This window comes from Meriones unguiculatus, chromosome 1 (genome assembly GCF_030254825.1).
Source record: "Meriones unguiculatus strain TT.TT164.6M chromosome 1, Bangor_MerUng_6.1, whole genome shotgun sequence".
Classification (NCBI taxonomy): domain Eukaryota; kingdom Metazoa; phylum Chordata; class Mammalia; order Rodentia; family Muridae; genus Meriones; species Meriones unguiculatus.
The window spans coordinates 59265057-59289307 of NC_083349.1; the positions used below are offsets into that span (position 1 = coordinate 59265057).

The 24251-nt window shown below is 50.0% G+C and overlaps 1 protein-coding gene across 13 annotated transcripts in view; it reads left to right on the forward strand.

Annotated features, from left to right (window-relative positions):
• Pax2 (paired box 2) overlaps positions 1-24251 on the forward strand; it is an 88071-nt gene that overhangs the window by 24790 nt on the left and 39030 nt on the right. For 9 of the 13 annotated variants that reach the window (XM_021649637.2, XM_021649623.2, XM_021649645.2 and 6 more), the window contains 3 exons: positions 15651-15736; positions 17411-17530; positions 23135-23203. In XM_021649637.2, the coding sequence (XP_021505312.1) occupies positions 15651-15736; positions 17411-17530; positions 23135-23203 (275 nt within the window). The remainder of the gene's footprint in view (positions 1-15650; positions 15737-17410; positions 17531-23134; positions 23204-24251) is intronic. The other 4 variants (XM_021649659.2, XM_021649653.2, XM_021649669.2 and 1 more) reach the window with 1 other exon arrangement.

Consider the following 24251-nt stretch of genomic DNA (forward strand, 5'->3'; position numbering starts at 1 on the left):
CAAACAAACAAACAACAAAACCCTTGTTTGTGAATAAAGTCATCATAAGCCTTCCTTGCAATCGCTGTAGAAAGGGGTGTGGGAGCAAGATTTAGAGAAAATAACCCCACCAGGCACATATGAGACTGTTCTTAAAAGAACCCAGTGGTAGGAAAGGCCTACAGTCTGGCTTTATCTCCAACATTTAGAGGGGCAGCTGCTGCCCACGTCATGGCTTTCCTGGTTCCTTCCTGCCAATGCCAAGCAGCACTGGCTCAGGGTAGTGGGGCATGGAGGCACACACTGAGAAGGACATTGTGCATGCACGCACGCACGCACGCCTGCATGCCCACAGCCTCTTACACATAGAGAGAGAGAGAGAGCCGGTGGCTCATGGAATAAACAAATGGCCCTCGTGATGAGTCTTTTAGTGTCATGATCCCTTTGATGGAAGCAGAAACCCTTAATGCTATTGAATGGAGCAATATGAAGTTCCTGCTTACTGAAACATAAATTAAGTTGAGAGGAACAAAAAAACCTAGGTAAGAAAAATCATTTGGGTATATCAGTTAGAGACACTGAAAGATAGCTACGGTGCTCTCCGGGTAAGGAAGTTGTAAATAGCATTAAAACTCGAGAGAGAAAGGAAATAGAGGTAGGAGAGATAAGAAAAGGCAGAGCGTTAAATCACAAATAGGGGCTCGTCTGCAAAGTCACAAACCAGATTTATACCAAGCTTTGCAAAATCTACAGCCAGGACTGACAGTAGGTGGGGGTCCCGGGTGCCTGTGTGCACAAAGCCCACAGCATCCTGACAGCGTGGAGAGGGTGGGCTGGCCTGGCCACTGCAGGCTGCTCACTGTGCTGGATTTTGGGATTGATCCGGCAGCTCCCTGTGTGTGCAGGGATCCGATTGGCTCTGAGACAGTCAAGGATACAGCCGCATGAGGGTATTTAAAGGGCTTTAAGCACATGAGTCTCTTGTGAGTTGGATCCATGTTCTAATGGTTCTCCAAGGTGGCAACCGGGTCCTGGAACACTGCCCGCCGGACTGAGTTTGCAAATAACTGCTACCCCTGTCCTTTTTAGTCTGTTTCATTCTGGGTTATTCTTTTCCTCTCCAGCGTTCGCTTGTGTCTTGGGAATGCGTGGGCACTTGCTGAGAAGCAGGTTAAGGGCCGTGGCAAGGCCCAAATATCTGCAAGAAAATCCACAACTTTAGCCAGCTTTCTCTATCAGGTGTTCACAGGATGCCAAAGATAGGTCGATTTAGCGCGTCCACCTGGTTGATCGGATTTCTCTGGTTTCATTCAGGCACAGAAGCAGCATACCAGGAAATACCTATTTCAGAGAAAAATTATAGGAGACAAAGTGTGGTTAGGAGGAATCTCGGATGCACTTGGGTCGGGTTTCTGATTTAAAGGGAGCCCGGGCCAGGCCCAGGGGTGTCAGCAGCTAGTGTCTGGACAAGCTCAGCCGTTGGACATGCTGGAAGAAGCATCATCCAAATAACCTTCGGCTGTCCATTAGGCCTGGCTTCCACCAGGGACCTGCCATCTGAAGGTCCGCAACAGACATGGCCATTCGTTCATTCATTCATCGCTTCATTCACCCACTCAGAAATGTCTTGCTAAGCACCTCCTATGTGCCAGGCAAGTCAAACAAAGCCCCACGGCCCAATGCAAGAGGGAGGCTCCGGGGGGAAACTGCCACATTAGTCTGGCTGATCTCATGTTCTTTCTGTGCCTCAGTTTCCATAGTCATATAAAGTAGGGATATATTTAAGTCTCTTATAGGCTCTCATGAGGATTTAATGAGCCTCCCCCCTGATAAATCTACTTAGAATTGTAACTAGTCAATATTAAGGAATAATAATAAATTACTGTTCTTATTACAATAGAAATAATCAAGTATGCGGTTTTAGTTTTAGTCTGTGTCAATATGTGCGTCTTCTGGTTTGCATGTGTATGAGCACTGAAGCACTTTAAATAAGGTCTGAAGGGCCCACTGTCTCGGCTCACATCTGTAATCCCAGCACTCAGAAGGCTGAGGCGGAGGGTCTTGAAATAAAGGCCTGCTAGGGGCTATATAAAGAAACCTCATCTAAAAATCAAACTAGAAAAGAAAAACAGAAAGAGATGGAGGGAAAGAAAGAAAGAAAGAAGAAAAGAAGGAAGAAAGGAAGAAAGAAAGGAAGGAAGGAAAGAAGGAAAGAAAGAAAGAAAGAAAGAAAGAAAGAAAGAAAGAAAGAAAGAAAGAAAGAAAGAAAAGAAAGCTGATTAGAGAGCCAAAAGGGTAGCACCAGTGAGGTTCTTGGCATCCTGTGAACCCAGCTGAAGTCAGGAAATGCACTGGCTCTGTGTTTTCCAGGGGGTGGAGAAGCTCCGTGAGGCAGGTCTCTGGCCACTGAAGAGTTAGTCAAGGGATTGCCCCTTTGTCTGCTCTGAAAGCCCCCCCCCCGCCGTAATACATGTGTGCATATTTGTGCCTGCATGTTTGCACACTCGTACGTACAGGCACATGCTCTCCCAGGATGAGCTTCCTGTTGCTTGAGGAGCTGCAAGTTGGCATTTTCCAGGCTCCTTGGCATTTTCACCAGTTTTGCTTCTTTGCATTTGTAATTAAAAAAAAAAAAAAAGATAAATGAAACAGTAGTGGGGAAATCTTGAGGTGCTCATTTTGAAGGGTTTTCCTGGTTCTTAAAATGTCAACATGGGGAGAGAGAAGGGAGGCAAACAGGAAGAGGAGGGGAAGGAAGGGAAGAAAATGGAGATGAGGATGAGAGAGAAGAGCAAGCAAATAGTTGATAAACTCAAGCTAGATCTGTTGTTGTCCTCTGTGACTGGGTGTTCCTGGGAGGGCGGGTAATGTGGTAATCACTGCCGTCACCACCACTGCTGAGGGAAAAATATTTTAAGAAAATAATTTAGGAAATAAAACAACTTTGGGCTTAGACTACTTGGTGCAATGGTCCAAAGCAGCTTGATGATGACAGAGTCTTCTATCTACTGAGCACCCAGCGAGATCAAGGTAAAATCCGAAGTTGTCCTAACTCAGGACGACATGCTTCTGTCTCTGGGGGAAACCCCACAGACTGAGGCTGAGGCCTGGTCATGTGCTTCCCCCTTTGGTTCAGTGACCTTGGATTTGTCACTTCAGTGAACCCCGAGGAGCCACACTCAAGCGCCTACCAGAGACTTTTCAGCTGTCTTAAGATTTCTTTTCTTCTTAATTATGTGTGTGTTAAGTGGGTGTAGGGGTGTGCACGTGAGCACAGGTGCCCCTGGTGGCCAGAGCTCTTAGATTCCTTGGAGCTGGAGTTACAAGCTGCTGTAAGCTGCCAGACATGGGTGCTGGGAACTGAACTCAGATTCTCTGCAACAAAGCATTTAAGCTCACATGCTTTGTCATCTCTCCAGCTTCTTTCTGGATATCTATCAGTCCAAGTAGCTGTTAAAGGTTCATATATATATATATATATATATATATATATATATATATATATGAATTATATATATATAATTATAGAGGTAACTCATTGCTGGGAGTTGAGCCTAGGGATTTGTGTACACTAGGCAGTTGCTCTAACACTTGAGTGGTATCCCTAGCCCTAGGAAAAATTTAAAATCAGCTAAGTTGAAATCACCCTCAGAGTGTTTTCAATTAAGTGTGAACCTACGTGAGGGCTGCCATCTTCCCTTCTCCCTAGTCATTAGCAAGGAGCCAGCTGTCGCCTTTATGGAGCCCCAGCTTCTGAGCTATCTAAGCAACCTGGGAAGAGGCCCCTCCCGGCCCCGTGCTACCCAACCCCAGTTTTTATACTTCTTTCCTTAAACCACACATAGTCACCCCTTGATCAACCGTAGGGTTTTATGTGCATTAGCATACTTGCATACATGCTTATATTTGGCTTATCTCATGGCTGTTTTATCCTGTAAACTTTTATAGTCATCATCATCATCATCACCACCACCACCACCATCACACTGGTAGCTAACCAGTCCTCGCTACAGTAGGCCAGTATAAGAAAGTTGACATATTGGTTAACTTAAGCCTGATGAACAGCCACACAGGGTTTTACAGCAGTGTTTATAGTTGTGGTGACTGGAGAATAGAGACGTCAAATGACTCGCTCAAGGTCACAGGCCCAGTTACAGACCTAAGATTTGAACCTATGCCATAGTGGTGCTGGAACCCATGTACTTATCCGCCACATCACAGCTCTTGCTTAAAGGCAGTCTTGAGTGATCTCTCAGTCTTGTGCCCTGCTGCAATTTCATGTCTTTATTCACAAGCTTAGAACACACTCCCTGTACCCTAGTGGAAGCTCGTATCTGTACTTCTATGACACCTGTCTGCTGCTGGATCACATTATCTGGGAATGGCAGGGAGAAGACGGTTTGGGGCAGGGCCACAGCGTGGAAAAAGAACAGGGGCTCTGGGAGCTGGAGTTCGGAGTGGTGTTCCCCCTGACTGGGAGCTTTACTTCCATCCACACTCCCCGCCCCCACCTGGCATGTAGATGCTACACAGGGATAGTGTTTGGGCTTGGGGCTTCACTCTCTGGATTCCACATATGTAGGGAGGATGAGAGCCAGGCCTGAACCAGTGTGGTTAGGTCAGAGCTCTCCCAGCCGTAAACATGTAAACTTAAAGTCAAGTGGATATTTATATTTGTCTCCAGAATTTTCCTCCTAGAAAGAAGCAGTGGAAATGACCAGGCCAGAGTAAGGTTAAAAAAAAAAAAAAAAAAAAAAAGCCAAAGGCTCGGCCCTTTCACCCACAACTGTAAGAAGAAGGCTATTAAAGCAATTACCGAATCACACAAGCACCACCCCAATCCAGCATCATTACTCAGCCCACATCACCAAGGAGACACCCATTAACCCAATCTCTGAGACATACATTATGAATAAAGAGATGCAGATATGATCAATGAATACAATAATTCAAAGCAGAAACAGACCCTGCCACCAAACAATACTCAAATTCCTCCAGCCCCGGGTTACCGGAAGAGCAGTCACCTCCATACAACACCACAAACCAAAACAGACCTGAGGCAGCTCACAGGAATGCATCCACACAATGCCACACACGCCAACCCACAACCCAATTCAAGCTCTCCATCCCACAGGCCACCCGTACACAAAGGCTGGAATTAGGTGGCCCTTGGAAGGACGATAACCATGGTAAAGACATACAAAGGTAGAGTCAGCCATGAAATGCCCAACCGTCAGCACACCCTGCAAAAAATAATCATAGCTACAGTGTCTGGAAACTCAGAACAGCTGCCAGGGCGCAGCAGCAGCTCCCATCCAGCAGGTGGATATATCCAGACCGTCACCTCTGATAAGGCCTCAGGGCTCCGGTTGCGTTAGTAAACTGTCCCCAGAGTCTGCTTCCTGAGACAGGACAAATCAGCTCCCTCCTGGTTGGGGTTTAATAAGACCTGGACGTTAGGGAAAATGACAGAGCTGCAGGGATGGGGGGTGGGGGAGCTCTCCAAGCTGGGTGCAGGAATTCCCCTCTGACTCCTGCCTCTCTGGCCATTCTGAGCTGAAACCCTCTCTTGCTGGGTGTTCACTGAGTATCGATTCAGTCTGCAAGCAATTTTAATATTTCTTCAGGGACTTTCAGGCAACAGCACAAGTCATTAATTCACCCTCCCAAATTGCTTATTCAATAGCAGGAACATGGCTCCTGAATAAAGTCCCAGAATTTATGTGACTTGCACGAGTCAGGAGGTCAAACAACTGTTATGAAGCGAAGTTAAAAATCCAAATAAAATATTGACACTTTTTTGGGGAGGGGAAGAGAGGGAGGCCAAGGTATTTAAAATAGGTTTTTGTTGCAATGCCCCCAGGATAAAGAATGGAAGGAGACTGAAGACAAGTTGGAGTTTATAAAATCAATGGAATTTATTGCACATCTACTTGGCATTTAATAATTCTCTCATTTCCACACCCCCCTCCCCCATCCCATTCTGGCCACAGACAAGGAGATACACAGGTATACGAATGCACATTCAGGCACATCAACACTGCCTCACGGACCGATATAAAAACACGATTGGGTTGTGAGCGTCTCAGACACCCTGGAAAGGGGACACCGATGGGCTTCGCTGTAGCTTAACGTGTTTAAGAGAAACCGGCGTAACACGGCAGATATTCATGAAGTAGCTTTTGATAAGTATATTCACTGTTATAAACCCCGGATCAATGCATTAGATCAGATATGAATATAAAGATGTGCCCACCACAGAAATAGTTTCTAAACTGCAGAAGCCGAGAAACATCTATCTGCAGGATCATCGTGGCATTGTGTACACGATTTGCAAATTAGGGTTCGTTTTTAACACAGACGTGCTGCTTATTAAATAAGTGACGGCACATGCGTGGGCGAGGAAGGCATGTTCCAAACCATAGCCGCGTGCGACTGCCAGTTAGCTACAGAGGTTTGCTCGGTTGTCCAAATCATGTATGTGAAAAGACTAAGAGAATTGTTCGTGCTCAAATAGCTAACCGACACAAAAGATTACTAATATAAAATTTTCCGGAGGAGATTATATGACCCAGCCGTCAGACACTGAAGTCACAGGCTTAGACCCAAAGCAATGCCATATTAAGAATGTGACCTTGGGTGAGTTGCTTAGCCATGCCGTTGACACTCAGGTAGAAGAGAAAACAAACCTAGTTGGTAGAGCTGCAGTTGGGATTTGGATGAGAAAATGTGTTTTGTAAATGTCTATTCTAGAGTGAACACAAAAGAAATGATACAGGCCGGCAAGGTGTCCAGTGAACAAAGGTACCTGCTGCCCTGGTTGATGACCTGAGCTCAGTCCCCACACCCTAGTCAAAGAGGAGAAACTGGTGTAAAGACATAATCTGCTCTGGCGACTGATGCTCTCTGACTTCCACCCTAGCACGCCACACACAGATAAATAAACGTGAAAACTTTTAAACAAATGATAGTTATGACTTCCACTGTTATCCTGCGCAGCTGTCCTAGGGAGGTCTGGACTTGGGTCCTATCGTTTGTCCCTGATAAGCTAGGCTAACAAACAAGCAGCTAGCAGAGTGGGCTCTAGATGAGACACCCATGAAAAAATTCTGGCTCTGTCACAGAAATGCTGCCTGACCTTAGGCAATTTAGTTAATAGTGCTGAGCCCCAGTTTCCACATCAAAGGCTACAGATAATAATCTTCATAGGTACCTATAGGTACTTCATAGGTACATAAATAAATTTTATTTCACTTTTTTTTAAGATAAGGTTTCTCTACATAGTGCTGGCTGTCCTGGAGCTCACTACGTAGACTAGGCTGGCCTCTAACACTCAGAGATTTGCCTGCCTCTGCCTCCTGAGTGCAGGGATTAAAGGCGTGTACCGCCACACACAGTAAGAATTACATTTCCAACTCCATGTAAAGCACAGTGCCTGGCACATACGGAACATACATTAGCATGCAGTATCTTCAGAGTCTTCTGTTCCGACAATAGCAATAGCTCAATAGTTATTAATTTCTTACATTATAGCTGGTCTTGTTTGATGCTAGATGGTAAGAAAAATAATTATGACATTTGTTCTTGCCAAATTGAGTCCAGGGGAGGAGTCGGCATTAACTGGGTAAGCAAAGAAAGGATTTGGCTCTGTGCTGGGCCCTGAGGGGATGAAGGAACAGAAAGAGATCGCAGTGGGAGCAGGAGGAGGCAGTTGCAGAAGCTTTTGAAAGCGAGGCTGGGAAACTCTCACTATCCGAAACAGGAAGCAGGGGTAAGGCTTGGCTACATCCTATTCTTTCAGGACAGCAACTGATGGATTGCTGCTCTGAATACCGGAGTAGCTGAGGTGGCTGGCCAGGCAGTCACCAGAAAGCCCAATATCCCTGCAGACTTCCTTCTGCATACAGAGGGGTGTCAGAATGGCCACGGAGGGGCAGGGAAGATGGAGAGGCACAGAGCGGAAGACGCGTCGCACTAGCGAGCCTACAGCAGTACCAACTTAACATCAGACCCTCCCAGGCAGGACCATGGGGGGAACAGCTGGTAGACCCCGCTTTAGCCGGAAGCCCTGCTGGACCAGGGCATGGTCAGTGACGAGAGGAGGTAGTCTGGTCACGCTCTGGCTTGGCATGCTTTGCAGACTGGGTTCCAAATGGTTAGTTAAACACATTGCCCCTTAATTTTTAAACCTATGCATATCTTGAAGTTAAATCAATCCATATGGTAACCATCCATCACACAAACCACCACTATTGCCCCCTTGGGTCAGCCCCATCGCCCATCTAACCCGGTAAATCATGTCTGGCCTGGGCTCCCAGGAACACACAGTGGGGGGATTTTGCCCTCAATGCCAGTCTTAGAATGGCAAGTTGGTGCTGGAAATTGCAGAGTATCTAGGAAACTGCTGGGAGTTGATCATCCAGGAACGCACAAGAACTTTTTTGTTTTGTTTCGTTTCAAGAAAGCATTTCTCTTTGAAGCTTTGGCTGTTCTGGACTCGCTTTTTAGACCAGGCTGGTCTCAAACTCACAGAGATCCTCCTGCCTCTGCCTCCCCAGTGCTGGAGTTACAGGCATGCACCATCATGCCCAGCTGAAACTTGTTTGTTTTGTTTTGTTTTTAACCTAGAGCTTAGTCTCTACAGGGAAAATGACAGCTTCTGGCTGGAGTGAGGATGAGTAGATGGTTAGAAACTCGGCCTGAAGTATGAGTGAGAAGCCATCTTCAGGCCCTACGACCCACTCCGAGGCCCCTCCCCCACCCCGCCCAAACCATCAGGCGCCTCCCTCACACCCTGGCTTGGGCTCATCTTCTCAGACTGTAGAGCTCAGAATTTCTAATTTACGAAGACCAAGGAGAGACCGAGGGATTTGCATTTTAGCAAATGTCCCAGGAGATTCTGATGCATGTAGTTCCAGGGCTGTCATTTGAGGACACCCTTCTGCAAGCTTTCTGCCAGGGTTCTCGTTCTAGGAGATTAATTATAGCTTCCCAACGAGCATCCCTACAATCCAAGCACTCGGGAAGTGGAGGTGGGAAGATAGAAAGTATCAGGCAACTCTGAGCCACACATACATTGAGTTTAAGATGTGAGCCTGGGGCCAGGCATGGTGGCACATGCCTTTAATCCCAGCACTCGGGAGGCAGAGACAGGTGGATCTCTGAGTGTGATGCCTATAAAGAGAGTTCCAGGATAGCCAGGGCTACACAGGAAAACCTTGTATCGAAAAAAAAAAAAAAAGTGAGCCTGGGCTACATGAGTACCATCCCCTCTCTTTGTCTCAAATACACACAGACACACACACATATATTCATCTGGGAAGCCCTCTCATAATCTAGAACCTGTGTGTTCCAGCTGTGTCCTGCTCTGGCTGGAATGGAAAGACCTGCCCTCAGCTGCAAAGAATGGCTTGACTCACCTCACTGGTATTCTCATTGTTTGAACTAAAACCCACAGAGCCTGTGAGTAAGCCTGGGCAATGCCTCTAAACTATAGAGAGCACAGAAGCAGAGCCTTCCAAGGAAGAGTGCATGGACTACCTCAAAGTGGCCACTGGGGAGAGCAGGGGCACAGTTTCCTGGGGTCCTGGTTTGGGGAGAGAGGGGATACCCAGTTCCGTGAGGTCCTCTGGAGCTGGCATCACGTCAGGAGTAGCAGCTTCCTGGTGATCCACATCTCTCTTGAGGATCTGCTAGGGAAAGTCTCCAGCTGGTCTCAGGGCCGAGCTGGGGGTGCGTGCCCGACATGCGCACTGCTCAAAGACTGGACACGAAGCAAGTACCTGCGTTTGTGGGATAAACGATCCTTTGCTGAAGCGAATATAGTTTTGTTTTTTAGAATGGCACAGCTTAAGATAGCCGGGCAGCTTGAAGCTCACTGCAGAGGCCCCGCCCTCTCACCGTTTGTCTGGCTCACTGGGCGGTCAGTTTAGCTAGTCTGAAGCATTCCTCATCCTGCCTTACAGATCCCGTACTGGGAATTAAGTATGTTCTGCAGACTCCGCAGTGGAATAGTCTATGCTGCTGTATATGTGGGACGTGTGTGCCGATACTTGACATTTTACTCCTAAGGCTCTTTGAGCAAAGCAATCATGTGGCCAGGCTTGGGGGACAGCCTGCCGTTCCTTGAGGAAACAATTCCAAAGCTGGGAGGACAGTCTGCTCCAAGCCAGTGAGCAGGATTTCATGAGGACATTCTTGGAGATCCCATGTCTACATAGCCTCAGCCACTGGTTCTCACAGATGTTATTGCTCCCACGGTCCGGTGAAGAATGGTGAGCTTCAGGAGAGCCTCCTAGCCTTGGTGTCTAAGAACGGGCTGCTAGGTCCAGTACAGTCTAGTGGTCTGGGAGTCCGCTCTTTTGAAAGTCTCTCTCTGGGAGCAGCGGAGCTGAGCATTTGAGGGTGCAGGTCCTGGGAATAGCCAAATTGAATTCAAATCTCTGACTTGTCGCTTGTGAACTAGATGGCCTTTGGCCAGCTGCAAAATGGGTTACTGGGAGAATGGAGCAAACGAAATGTTTGAAGTAGTGTGCCTTTCACACAGGAAGATTTCGAGCATAGTGCTTTTTTTTAATCACTGGAGCCTCAACTGGGGAGGCATCACTCTTAGCAATCCCGACCAGTCTAGACCATACTCCTTCCAAGGTGAGCTGTCTGAGGTCATTGCAATGCTAATAGGACTGTTTCTTGTTTCCACCTGAGGGGAAGTTTTTGCACACCATTTATTATCATATAATCTAATGCAATATAATATCATACATAACATAACATAATATGATGGGTAGGCTAACTTGAAACCCCGAGGCAGACGGTGGATGGATGGATAGATGAATAGATACATTTGTACTAAGTATACATACATTATATCATTCTATTGATTTGTAAAAAGTTCCCGGTCTGCCTGGCTGTAATGAGATTTTTGAACTTTGCGTGGCGATCAATGAGAGGAATATTATTGGCCTGGAGAATTGATATACCTGCTCTCAGTGGCTTGTTCTGCTCCCAGGCCAACCCGGCCCCTCAGGTGTACGATTCCAGCAGACACTTAACCTTTTTTACAGTGTCATCAGGCTAAAAGGAATCTAATAGTGACACAGGACTTGTGCTCAGCACTCTGCCACTATTGCTTTCCTGTCACAAATAATTTATAGCCTTCTATTTCCATCCCTGAGCCCTGCACCCCAGCCCTACCTCCCACTTTCCCCCAGCTCCCAGGAATCAATAAACTCACACAGCCATGGTGGGACTTCAGGGTGCAAGGAGATGGACAGATGGACAAAGAGAGAGAAAGACAGGGATGACGAGACCAGAGGAGAAAGCAGAGGACACAGTGGGAGAAGGAGGAGAGAGAAGGAGGAAGAAGGAGAAGGGTAAAGTAGGAGTCTGGGTTCCCAGTGGAGGGTTGAGCCATCCCTTCACCAGTTCAACCGGCTTGCCAGCAGACCCGGGCAGACCTTCGTCTGTCCCAAAGAGCCCCTGGGACTCTCCTGATCTTCAGAGTGGGAGGATGTGGAGGACTCCTGGGAGTTTAACCAAAGAGGAAGTGACCCACTGTCCACTTCATCATCCTCTGCTCTAAAGCCCTGCCACCACCCTGCTGTCACCTGAGACCCCTGTGGGTCCTTCTGGGTGCTTGCAGGTGAAGCTTGGCCCACTCCCCAACCTGTCTTCCCGGAAGTCTTTCTGAGGGCAACCCTTGGGACCCCCCCCCCCCCGCTGCTGTTCTCTATCCTCTCCATTTCCTCCCAGGTAGCACCTACATTGATTGAGTGGGGGCGTACTGAGAAGGGAGGCCTCCTGCCTGTACCTGGCTCAGCCCCTAAATTGAAAGCAGCTGGGCTTAGAGGTCACCCACAGGGATAATAACGCAAGTGAACATTATTATTACAGCTGGCATGCATCATGCCAACCATCATACTAATCACTTTATGTGAATAATCCTACTAGTCCTCACCACAGCCATAGGAAGTACCCAGTGGTACCATCTCACTTTTCAGATAAAGAAATAAACAGCCCAGGGCATCCTGGGAAGAACGGAACAGAGCAGGGATTCTGACTCAGGTGAACTGAGCCTGGAGCCCGGAGCCCAAATTCCGTCACTAGGCCAGGAGTGGTGGTGCACCCCTCTACTGCTACCACTCAGCAGCGAGGAGGCAGGGGGTCAACTTCGAGGCACTTCGAGGTTATAAAGGCGAGGCCCTATTTCAAAGCAAGCAAAAAAAACCAGAACAAATCAGGGGCCAGAGAGATGGCACACTGGTTAAGAGCATTGGCTGCTCCTGTAAAGAACCCAAATTTGCTTCCTAGCACTCACATGGTGGCCCACAGCTGTCTGTAACTCCAGTTCTGGGGCATCCAATGCCCTCTTCTGTCCTTCATGGGTGCCAGGCACACACATAGTATGTATATACAGGCAGACACCCATCCACATAAAAACAAATAAATCTTTTTTGAAAAAGGCAAAACCTGAATTCCCTTCACTGCACAGCACGAGGGTAGGGACACTTTATCCTGGCGCAGGGTAAGGCAGTGAGCAGGTGAGCACTCACTGAAGTGAAGGAGGAAGGAGATCCAGGCTGGGAAAGCCCACTTGGGGGGGGGGGAGCAGCACTCTGTCTTTCACCTCAGGGTGAGCACAGAATGTAAGAGAAATATAGATATCCATAGGGTTTTCACAGCCCTGATGCTTAAATTCCCTATGATCAGCTCTGGCACCTAGCAGGTGCCTGCGGCCTGGGGTCACAGATGGACACCACGAGCCTTAGTAACTCATAGCAGGCACCCTGCCCGACTTCTCTCCCATGCACCAGCAAGCCGCTGTCAGGGCATAGCGATTTTCCATCACTTGCTGCCTCAGCTAAATCTGTATCAGTGACTCGGGGGTCAGAGGCTCTGGTAATAAAGACAGGAACTCCACCAGCCAGTCCAGTTATCTGTGTCCCCCAGCCCCAGCCCTGGAACTCCTTAAACCAGAGCCTGTCAGCCTTTAGGCAGAGCTCCTGCAGGGCCACCAGACCCTGGAAGGTCCTGTAGGGAACACTGCTTAGGACCCTTCTAGATGCTCTGGATAATGAGGCCATATTGTTCTCAGCTGCTCTGGGTCCTCTCCCATGCCGACCAGGCTCAAAGCTCGTCCTCCGCCTCCCGACTGCTGGAAGGGCAAAGCTGTGATGGCTCCTCCCTGAAATTCTTGGGTCAAGCTAACGCTGCCCTGGTCCTCCACTCCAGCCCCCTGTGACTCTGCCCTGCTCTGCACCATTTACAGTCTCCCTGGCAACCTCGCTCTCTTCCTCTGGTGCTGCTCTTTCCTGCCCTGAACCACCCTTCCTACACCTGAGGTTGCTGTGGAAGTCAGCTTCCACACTACAGTCATCTTTTTACTCCCCCGCCCCACACACACACCGCTCCCTCTTCTCTGCACCTCTTTGCCAGGATCCTATTCCCGCTGCCTGGCTCAGACACTTCTCAAAGTCACTAATGGCCACCCTGATCCTGATCCCCAAACATGTCTCTGCTGTCCCCAACCCCCTGCCCTCCGTGATGTCACCAGTGGCATTGTAGATTAATGTCTCCCTCCACTCGCTTGGGTTAGGCCACCCTGTGCCACACCGGATCTACCTGTGGCCGCTACTGCAGCCTTCCATGTTGTTCTCTGCCCTTTTACCCATAAACTCCTCGCTGCCGGGCCGGCTTATGCCTGGCCCGGCCCACCTCACGCATGCGGAGCCAACGGCATGCTTCCTTCGTAGGCCATGCCCCTTCCTGCACCCCTACCCCACAATGCCACACACCAAGCTTCCAGTGACACGGGAGTGTTTTAGAGCCGTGCCTGACTCCACTTAGTTACCAATCCTGGCTATTCTTCCTTGCTTTTTTTTGGCCTTCACACTCTTGACGATTCTTCCCTTTCCTTCTTGAGATGTTCACACCTTATGCCTAACCGTTAGCTTCCTGGAATCAGTTGCTTTGACCATGACCCTTCTAGTTTGAGCATTGCTCACGGCTTCAGGCCTTGGAGGCTTGATTCTTACGAGATGACAAAGTAGCAGAAGACACAGTTTTCAGAGGATGGATTTGGACTCTGCTCTAACTAGCAGTATGGTCCTGAGGAAACCTTAATCATTAACCTTTGTCAGCTTTGGCTTTCTGTCTGCACAATGAAGACAGCATTTATTTTAAAAGTTGTGAGAATTAGCAGAAGTCCATATGAGTCATACAGATTAAATATAATACTGACATACAAGATTTTAATGAGTGGACACTAGCTGTTTCTACCGTTGGGTGCAAGCTTTCGGCCGTATTTCTGCTCCCTCCCATGTCCACCTCCACTACGTCTGGCTAGACAGGCATCATCCTCTGCCAGGCGTTCCTCCTTGGCTTCCTCGCTAATCTTCCACCCTCCTCCTGGGCATAATGCCCCCCTATTCTCTTGTTCTTCTTAGAATCACATTAATTTTTTTTTCTGGGGAATGGGACCTTGGAGATGCTGTGTCCCCGTGAGCCCTTTATTTGTCAGGTGGCGAAACAGAGGCACAAAGGCACAAAGTGGGAAATGGGAGGCTTCTGAGTAACAGAATCAGTACCGGCCCTGTTGTATGGCCTGGTATACTTTCTACTATCATCTGCCCTTCCCTGCTCAGCTCTGCTTTCCTCAACCCTTCTCCCCCTACCTCAAGGGTTGGCTCTTCCTCTGGTACTGGCTGCCTCATTGCCTGGAGCTACCTGGAATTCTTTAACTATAACCCCCCCAACTTTCCAGCATTGGGAGACAGGGGTCCCCTCTATGTCCCTATAAGCGATCAGAAAAGCTAAAGCCGAGTGACTCACAGCTGGCAGCTTACTTGGATGGTGGAGGTGAACTTGGGTTTCTGTATGGAAGAACAATACTGAGGTGGACAGGGTGGGAGGCTTGGGGGTGTAGGGAAAAACATTCCCCAGTCCCCCAGTTTGGGCTCCTGCGTTATGGAACTCTGTGGTTTTCTGGGACTCCTGCATGCTAGGTTTATTCTTCCTGGGAAGGTCTGATTTGTTCCTTTATTTTCTGGGGGTACATAAGGTGCTCCTCAACCAGTCTGGTAAAGAAACTGACTCAAGTAAGACCCACAGAAAAGGAAAGGAGGTGTAAGCCAACCAGATGCCTGGCAAAGGGGCTAGCTGCTGTTTCGGGATCACCTGTGGCCCAGCCCCTTACTTTCTGCCCTCTTTTCCTTGCTTAGTATGGGAGGAAGCTCTTTCCCAGGACTCTGGAGGACTGTGATATGGTCCTTGCTGGAAAGCCAGCTAAAACGGCCTTCAGACCCAGAAGTGTCTGGTACTAGGGCATACACATATGTGACTGAAGAAGGAGGGCAGACCACTAGCCACCCCTCAGAAATGGAAATGACGCTGTGCCCCCATTTGATCGTGCCCTGACCCTCGCTGCCCAAATTCAAGCCGCAGTTCAGTTTGCTGCCCAGGGCACCGTGAGTGCATACCTCCTCTGCCCAGAGCTGTGCTGGTGGAGTGCACAGCAGAGAGGAGGGAAACCTCTCATCTTGCAGCAGTGGGTGAGGGCAGGAAGGCAGGGACGGGGGAGTGAGGACAGAGCTGTGCTGGGCACGGACCCTCTGCCAGGCAGGGCAAGCCTGGGTTTGGCTTGTGGTGTGTGACTGTGTTGTCATGCTTTGCAGGATCATTCGGACCAAAGTTCAGCAACCTTTCCACCCAACGCCGGATGGGGCAGGGACAGGAGTGACTGCCCCTGGCCACACCATCGGTAAGAGGGCTCAGGGAAGAGGGAAACCAACTTAGAAAATGCCAGACAACACAGTCCAGACCTGGACACTGTCCACTCCAGTGAGATTCAGGGTCTTCCGTGGTCCCCAATCACTCCTTTCCCTCCTGGGCTCTCTCTGGTGATATTGGTTCAGTGCCTCCCTTCCACGTAGCCTCTTCAGTCTGTATCCCCCCCCCCTTTTGTCCTTCCCTCCTGCCTCTCATTCTTTGGGCATTTCTTTGGCTCCATCATCTTTTGTTTTATCTGATTTGATCTCCCTGTATGTCCTTCCTTAAGTTCCAGACTCTTTCTTTCATATCTATTTTTTACTTCATCTTTAAAAAAAAAAAAAAAGCGTCTTTTGGGGTGGGGCATGGGCTGAAGAGATGGCTCAGCAGTTTTGGTTTTACAGAGGACCCAAGTCTGATACTCAACACCCACACTGGGCAGGACTCATCACCACCTGTAACTCAGTTGCAGAGGATCTGGTTCTGCCCCGATGTCTTCAGGCATACACACATACATGTGTACATAAATTTAAAAAGTTAAAAAAAATTAAAGATTTCGGGGGAGCAGGGAATGGAATGCATAACCTATTCGTGGTAGGAAAACATTTCTGTGGAGTTAGATCTCCAGTCTTTTGTATTTCTCTCCTCTTTCCATCTCTCTCTTCCTTCCCAGTCCTCTTCCCTCCCCTCATGAGCATGGTTATGGATCTGTCCCTCTGTCTCTCTCCATCGTTCCTTCTGGCCTCTTTCCTTCTGGCCTGTTTCCTCTCATCTCTGTCTCTACTGCATGTGTTCTGTTGCTCTTTGCCTCTCTGGCCCTCTTGGTTCTCCACAGGATTTCAGAGGTACAGCCCAGGCTTGCTAGAACTCCTGCTGCAACTTCCCAGGCCCTGACTTCTCCTTGCTCCTTCCCTCCTGACCAGCAGGAAAGACAGAGATGGCTTGTCCAGCCCTGCTGGGGTTGCCAAGAGCCATTGTTTACCCAGGCCAGGGTTAGCACCCTGGAGGGAGTGTTGTGCTCAGCTATACCTGACTCACCATAGCACAGAGAATGGGTTCACTAGTCTGTCCCCCAAGAGGCAAGCAGGAACTTCTCCAGTGATTTTAAGACCAGAAGCAACTGGGAAAGAGAGCTGCTTCTAGGGAACACTGAGACCAGCTTTGGGCCTCCCCGAATGTCAGAAACAGCTCTTAGGGACTCTAAATCAGGGCTGGAAAAGACTCCACCCAGGAGACGCAGAAGCAAGGAGCTGGACTTTGTTTGAAGGGTTTGCTCAGCCTTTGGATTAGGCAGGATTAGAAGAACAGCTCCAAAGGGCACCATTGGAACTGTGCTATCCAGAAGGTCACCAAACTGCTTTCTAGACAGCTAATTGTGGCAGTTTCTGAGCCTGTACTATAGCCATCTGAGGAGAGGGGGCTTGAGGGACCAGTAAATGCCATGGATGGCAGAGGAGGCCTGGGTTGACTGGTCACCACTTACCTCAGGCTGGCCTAACAGCCCACACTGTCTGTCTGTGGGAGTGATTCCTCCCTCAAGCCTCAGAGGGCGGAAGGGGCTATGAGCTCCTTGTCCTTCCTTCTGCCCTCTGTTCCTCTCTGTCCCAGCCTGCGGCTTCGGTCACAGCTGCTATCCTGACAGTATTTCCTCCTTCTTCTCATCCAGTTCCCAGCACGGCCTCCCCTCCTGTTTCCAGCGCCTCTAACGACCCAGTGGGATCCTACTCCATCAATGGGATCCTGGGGATTCCTCGCTCCAATGGTGAGAAGAGGAAACGTGATGAAGGTAGGGAGGAGGGAGGAGCGTTGGCTCCCCCTTTGCATGCTTTGTCCTTGGACTCAGAGCTCCGGTTTCTGCGGGCCTCGCAGCTGCTCGACTGGGAGATCAGCTTTAGCAGTGAAGCCTAGGTACCCCCACTGCCCTGCTGGCTCCTGGAGAGAGGGAGGGTGGCTGCTGGTGGGGCCACCAGCGTCACCATCTGCTCATCCCCGATGGTCTCACCTTCTGCTGGGACTCACCCCAGCTGTCCCTGTGGGATGCCAGGAGGAGTGTGGCATGAACTGTTTACCTTGGGAAGGTTGTAGAGGTTGAGGAGACAGCTGGCATCTGACCCAGGGATGAAAGGCCAACCTGCTTTGGCCTTGATCTCCGTTAGAAGGTAGCAGGTGACATGGACATGGACGACCCTGGGGTCCTTTCTCTGTAACACTTGGACACTGCTCCCATTGAAACCACTTGGGGCCTCACCATAGTCCACATCATGAGAGTGGATGCCATCCTTACTCCTACTTCCCCTCCTTCTCTCTGAGCCCTTAAGGCACAGCCAGTGCCTTGGGTAGTTGAGAGGAATGGGGAATTAGGAGAAGGGACTGATAGGCATGAGCACGGACAAGGCGCTTCTCAGATGCTGTGGCTCTAGTGCTGCGCTGCGGCCAGCTGGCTGGCTGCTGGTGTAAGGCCTGGATGGACAGATTTCAATAGCGTAGGCCTGCTTCCAGCTTTGATTCCCTCACAGTCTCAGCTAAGGAAGTAGTAACTTGTGGTCTTTGCGGGGTATATAGGATTCTAAAGACACTCTCCATAAAATGGAAGCCACAAATTTGCACACAAAGGGAGAAGCAGCGTTTTCATTAGCTCAAGGTAGTCACAATGGATTCCTGTTGTTGTGCACCTGAACCAGGGAGTGTCTCCCTTCTCCCTCAGAAGTTATATTTAGAAGTAGGTTCTGTGGTCATCCCAGGTTTAGACCAGCTACTCTTGAGGGGTTAAAGAACAGAGAAAGGGACAAAGCTTACGTTCCCTAAGCTGCCGTCTGGCTTCTCCAGACCCAGGCAGAGGGAAGACAGCATAAGAGCCCTGGGCTCCAGTGGAAGGGACAGAGTGCAGGAGAGACCTAGTCCTGGCAAGATAGTGATGACCTGGTGCTGGCCTCCTTCCAGAAGCCCTAATGGCCTCGTTTCACAGGGAAACAGCTTGTCTGGCTCTATTTCTCCTTCTTCCAAAATATCCAAACCCATTTGGCTGCTACGGCCTTTGCCACTCACTAAATTTCATTGTGGTTGTTTTGGCGTCAGCCCCTGATGGGCAGGGGGAGGCTACCGGAGAGGACCTAAGCCCCAGTTGTCCCTGGGGCCTCTGACATGTAGGTCTTAGCCAAGCTCTCTGGCACCCTGAGTACCTTGGTAGCATCTTCCTCAAACCCAAGGGCTTCTCTTTAGCCACCTGCCTTGTTTAGAGTATGAGGTGTCCAGGGGGACCGGAAGGACACAGGAGCCCTTCTGGACTCCCCTTCATTGATCTGGGGTTAACATTTTGTGTGCCTTCTGCTGCCTGAGCCTTCATGGGTGGTGAAGGGAGGTGGGGATGCCCAGGGCTGGGCCAGCCAGTCAAGTCAAGAAGAGAACACTCTCCCCTCCTCTTGCTCACAGCCATTGTTTTCAGTGAGTTCAACACAATGGCCCTCTCTGCCTGTGAGCTATGAGAAGAGCTTGGTACAATGGATCCCTGAGCCAAACAGGGTATGATTCTTGTCCTTAGGAAGCCCATACTCTAGGACATATGTTAAACATTGCATCCAGAGAGTAGAAGGCCACGGATAGGGTATAGTGGAGATCTGGCCAGGCCTTTATATGGGGAAAGAGGCAGGGAGGAAGCTCAGTTTCCAGGAAGGGCTGCTCTTTGAGGAGGGCCCTGGTTGACGGAGGGTGTTAAGAACAAAGTTAGCTTGAAATTCTATCTCGCATCAAGCCTACGAGCAGCAAGGGCAGGGTGGCCTTAGCCAGGTGTGATGAAGGGGCACAGCGGGAGTGCTAAGAAGCCTGAGCAGACAGAGTCTCAGGAAGTGACGAAGACTGTATGTAAGAGGGAGGCCTTTCTCTGAAGGCAGGAATAGCTCTGTGTCTCTGGGCAGGAGGAGACAGGAGCAGGCCTGGCTTGGGGACTCCATTAGTTGGCGGTGCAAGAAGCAGCTGGAGTCTCCAAGTGAGAGAAAGTGAGGGCCTCAGACTCTCATCTGCTAGGCCTAACCAGCCTACCAGAAGCATCCAGAATGCCGCCATTTTTCCCCCAGGGGCTTTCTTGCCTTGTCTCTACCTCCTCCTCCTCCTCCTCCTCCTCCTCCTCCTCCTCCTCCTCCTCCTCCTCCTCCTCCTCCACCTCCTCCTCCACCTCCTTCTCCTTCTTCTCCAACCCCAGGCCAGATGGAGCTGTCCTTTCCCTGGAAGCTGGACCTGGGAGGGATGCCAGCTTTCCCCAGCCATCATCTTATTCTTGACCCATGGGACCCAGGTGGAAAGGGAGGAGAGGGAGAGAGAGCAGAGTGCACAGGGAGATCTGTAGGACTCCTCCCCTCCCCCACTCCAGAGGCCTCCAAGCAGCAGGGCCCAGTTTGCATTAAGGAGCAGCTCAGATGATTAAGAATGGGGAGATAATTATGTGTCAAGATGATGTAGCCCAACTCTACAGTCAGGCCAAGGTAGCAAAGCAGCTGGCAGGGCAGTCCGTTGTCGTGGTTGTCGCAGGAGGCGCCTGGGGTACAGGCCGCACAGACATCCAGGTGTGTCCTTCAACTCTTGGGCCAGGACTCTGGGTAAAATGAAAACTGATGTGAGGGACTGCAGAGCCTCAGGATGAGAGCAGGGGTGAATGTCCAGGGACTAGACCCCAGAGGGGCTGGCGGACCAGATACATTTCCCCTGGGATGGTCCTAAATGTACCAGCTACATTGGTCTCCTTTTGACCTCTCAGGTGTGGGACATCTCCCTAGAAACGTCATATCTTGAGGCAAGCCGGGGGTCCCTCTGCCCTCTAGGAAGCCTCTCTGTCTTCCACCTCACGATGTGGCCCATTCTTTAATTTTAACCACGTCACAGTGGTGGGCATTAGTGAGGGCTATGACTGGAGTGCGCTGGTATTAGAGAAGGCCTTCCCAGCCGTGGTTACTGCTGTTCACACTGGTAAAACCTAGAGCGGTACGGGCACTGGCCCTTGGGATGTGGACAGCAGCATTGGAACCAGTGGCAACCATGTCCATGGGGACACTCATCAATGGCCAGTTGGCTTTGACTCAGGGTTGGGGTGGGAGCTGACTGAGACTCCTCCCCAAGTCTGGTCTGTGGAAATGTGCAAAAACCCAGGCTTTACTTTGACACTCAAGCAGCCTGGACCCTCCTCCTAGGGATCCAGAAAGACCAGGTGGAGATAAAGAAATTTTGCATGGAGCACGCGCATGAGACACAGGCTGTCTCTTAATCCAAGGAGGAGAAATCCTCATCAGTACTCTGCTGAAACCTTCACCTCCAGCTACGATTATGGGCAGGTAGATTAGAGCTGGGTTCTCTGGGAATCTAAGAAACACAATTCCCTGAATGTTACACACCTTGGCTTTTGTGGCTGGAAAACAGAGTTGTGCCAGTCTCTGTATAATCGGAACCTAAAGCGAGGCTAGGGTGATTGCTACATGGTAGAGTGCTTGCCCAGCTGGCAGAAGGTCCTAGGTTTGACCCCCAGCCTGGAAAGAAACAAAAACAGAACCACAGAAACCCGGAGTCTTTTACCCTCTCCCTGCTGCTTTCAGCCAGCACTGCTATCCACTGACGGTGGTGGTAAAGCATGGAGAAGTTCTAGAACTTGTCTGAAATTCCAAATGAAGTCATATGGTGAGGCCTGTGGGAGGGAGGCAGGTTGGTATCAGCCTCTGATGTGTGGGCTTGCAGGGGGCCATGGCTTTGCATTCCACTAATTGGGGGTGCTACAAATTGTGCAGTGGGGTGGTGCCCAGCTGGTGCAGTTGTGCATTTGCAGGCAGGACAGGTTGCATGGCTGCAAATGGCGCTGGGTCCAGTCACTGCCTGTAGCACCTCCATTTGCTTCCGATGCTGCTGCTGCTGCTGCTGCTGGAAAACGCAGATGACTTCCTTCACTAGTGTCCTCCTGGGAGTCCCCAAGAGCGGTGCTCAGGCTATGCTTGGGGCAGGAAGGAGACTGAGCTGTAGAAATGATCAGCACCTGTCTAGGGGCCCTGGATTGAGGCAAGAGAAAGTTTAAAAACTCCTCTTTGGGGGGAAGGAGCTTGAGGGAGGCCTGCCAGGGCCGGAGCCTCCACTCAGCCCTGGCTTAACTGGGAGCACTGGATTTGAGTCCCACAGCCACTCAGCTGGGTGACCTTGGGGAAGTCATTTCATCACCCCTGCTCCTCTGTCAAATGGGGGAGTAACAACCCTTATGTTTGTGGAAAGGTTTGTAGAACATTAAGTGTCTAGAGCAGTGGTTCTCAACCTGTGGGTCTCGACCCCTAGGGGATTGGGCCACCTTTTCAGGGCTGTCACCTGAGACCTTAGGAAATACGCAGATCTTTACATTGGGATTCATAACAGTAGCAAAATTAGTTATAAAGTAGCAACGAAAGGAATTTCATTGTATTAAAGGGTCAAGCATCAGGAGACTGAGAACCGCTGGTCCACAGTGTTACGCCACTTCCTCCCTGAAGGATGGATCACTGTGTATCTAGGCAAAAAAACAGTCTAATTGGCAAGTGAAGATTTCACAAGGCGATGAAGTTATATGAGAACGAAGTCTATTTGGGCCTAGACTCCCTGACCCCAACGAGGCTGCTCGTAACTCTGGGACAAGCCAATCTGGAAGAGGGGGCAGTTGGCCTCACCTGTGCAGTGGAGACACCTTTGCCCGCTTGGCATGGTCACTTTGTCGTTTCGTGGTTATCCAGTGGCCTACTTGTCACTTTTTAGCTTCAACCAGAGTTTTCTGTGCATGTAAATAGAAAAATTCTTTTTCTAACAGGGGGCTTTTACTCCCTCTGTCTTTCTTGCTCCTACATGCAAGTTTGTTTATTTACCTTGGCGAATATATGCTTGTTTTCTGAACCCATATATAATTTTTCTACGGTTTATGCAAGTATACGTGTGTGTAATACTGCTCTGAGATCTTTGCAAGTAAGGGGGTGGGAAATTTCACATGTTGAGAAGGCATGCCGTTTTTTACGTCATGTGCGTGCTTGGAGAGAGTACCGTATGACTATGTACACGCTGGCACCAGTAACCAGGGAGTGTCCTAGGCCAGACAGAGACATGCTGAGTGTTCACGGTCCCGAGCACGGGCCTGCAAACAAGAACCCACTGCTATCAACCTACCTCTGTTGGCGAGTCAGTGGGCTGTCCCAGGACCACCCTTAGGAGTGGCTGGGCCCTGGAACTAGGAGGACCGAGGCAGAGGACTAGGCCTTCCCATTTGGGCTGTGTGTGATTTGCAGCTCAGAACTTTTGTATCTCTTTGAAGAGGAGCCTGGTCTCCCGGTTTGGGGGTCGGGCCCCCCGATCTACCTGCCTATCCTTCGGGATCTCTCAGTGTCTGTCTGTCTTTTATTTGCTCTAGTCGAGGTATACACTGGTCCTGCCCACATTAGAGGAGGTGGAGGTTTGCATCTGGTCTGGACTTTAAGAGGTATGAGGGCCAGAGGGAACACGGTGTGGGGGTCGAGGGGGACAGCTCGGGGGCGGTGGCCAATGATGGCAGAGAACGGGGCTGAAGGGCAGATAGCCAGCTGGAGGCAGAGGCACATGCTTTCACTGAGAGCCCTGGAAGTTAGCAGTCTCTGGGCCTGGATCACTTCCGCCATGGGCCACCTCGGAGGTTTGGGGCTGAGGCTCGGTGGCCCAGAGGGTCAGGCGCTCGGTGGAAGGGGGCAGTTTTTTTAGCCCTTGGAAAAACAAAGAGTAGATCGGGTAGTAAAACAAAAGCAAAAGAGACCTGGAAGCACCTGACAGCGCTAATTCATCACGGCCCAAGTTTTTTCCTGTGTTCCCATTATATTTGTTTGTAAAAGTGGAAATCAATTTTGAAGGTAATTTTCTGGAAAGAATGGAAGGGAGGTGGGAGGGCCGGATAAGGCAGAGATGGTAAAAGGAAAAATTTAGGCCAGGCACAGCCCAGGGGCAGCTCTTGGCAAGGTGAAAGAAAATTGCATATTCAATCTCCATCCATGAATCTCCCTCACTGCTGCCCGCCTCCTGCTTGAAAACAATGAAGGCTTTTTCCCAGCGCTGGGCAGGGCCTCGGTATCAGCCTCACTTTAACTTCAGGGTCATTAATTCCCTGATTATTGAAGGAGAAGAGAGGGTTGCAGCATCGCCAATTCCAAAGGCGCCCCCCATGTGATCAGGCACTGGCTGGGGTGGGTGGGGGCAGCGGGGTAAGGTGCGATGCTCCGGGAGGCGGTGGGGAGAGAGGCAACGGGGGAGCTACCTGGACTGGGGGGCAGGAAGGGGGGAGGAGGGCAGAAGAGGCAGTCATTACTGCATACCTCTGTTGTGTTGTTCTTGCAAATTAAAAGTAGCATGTTCCACTCCACAGCTATCTTTGGGGAGGGAGGGGCACCGAGGGAGGTGGGGGATCTTATCATTGCTTCTTCAGCAGACCAGCGGTGGTGTCACCGTGTGAGGTGACATTTGAATTTACAATTCCGCTGAGAAAAGCCATTAATTCACAAATT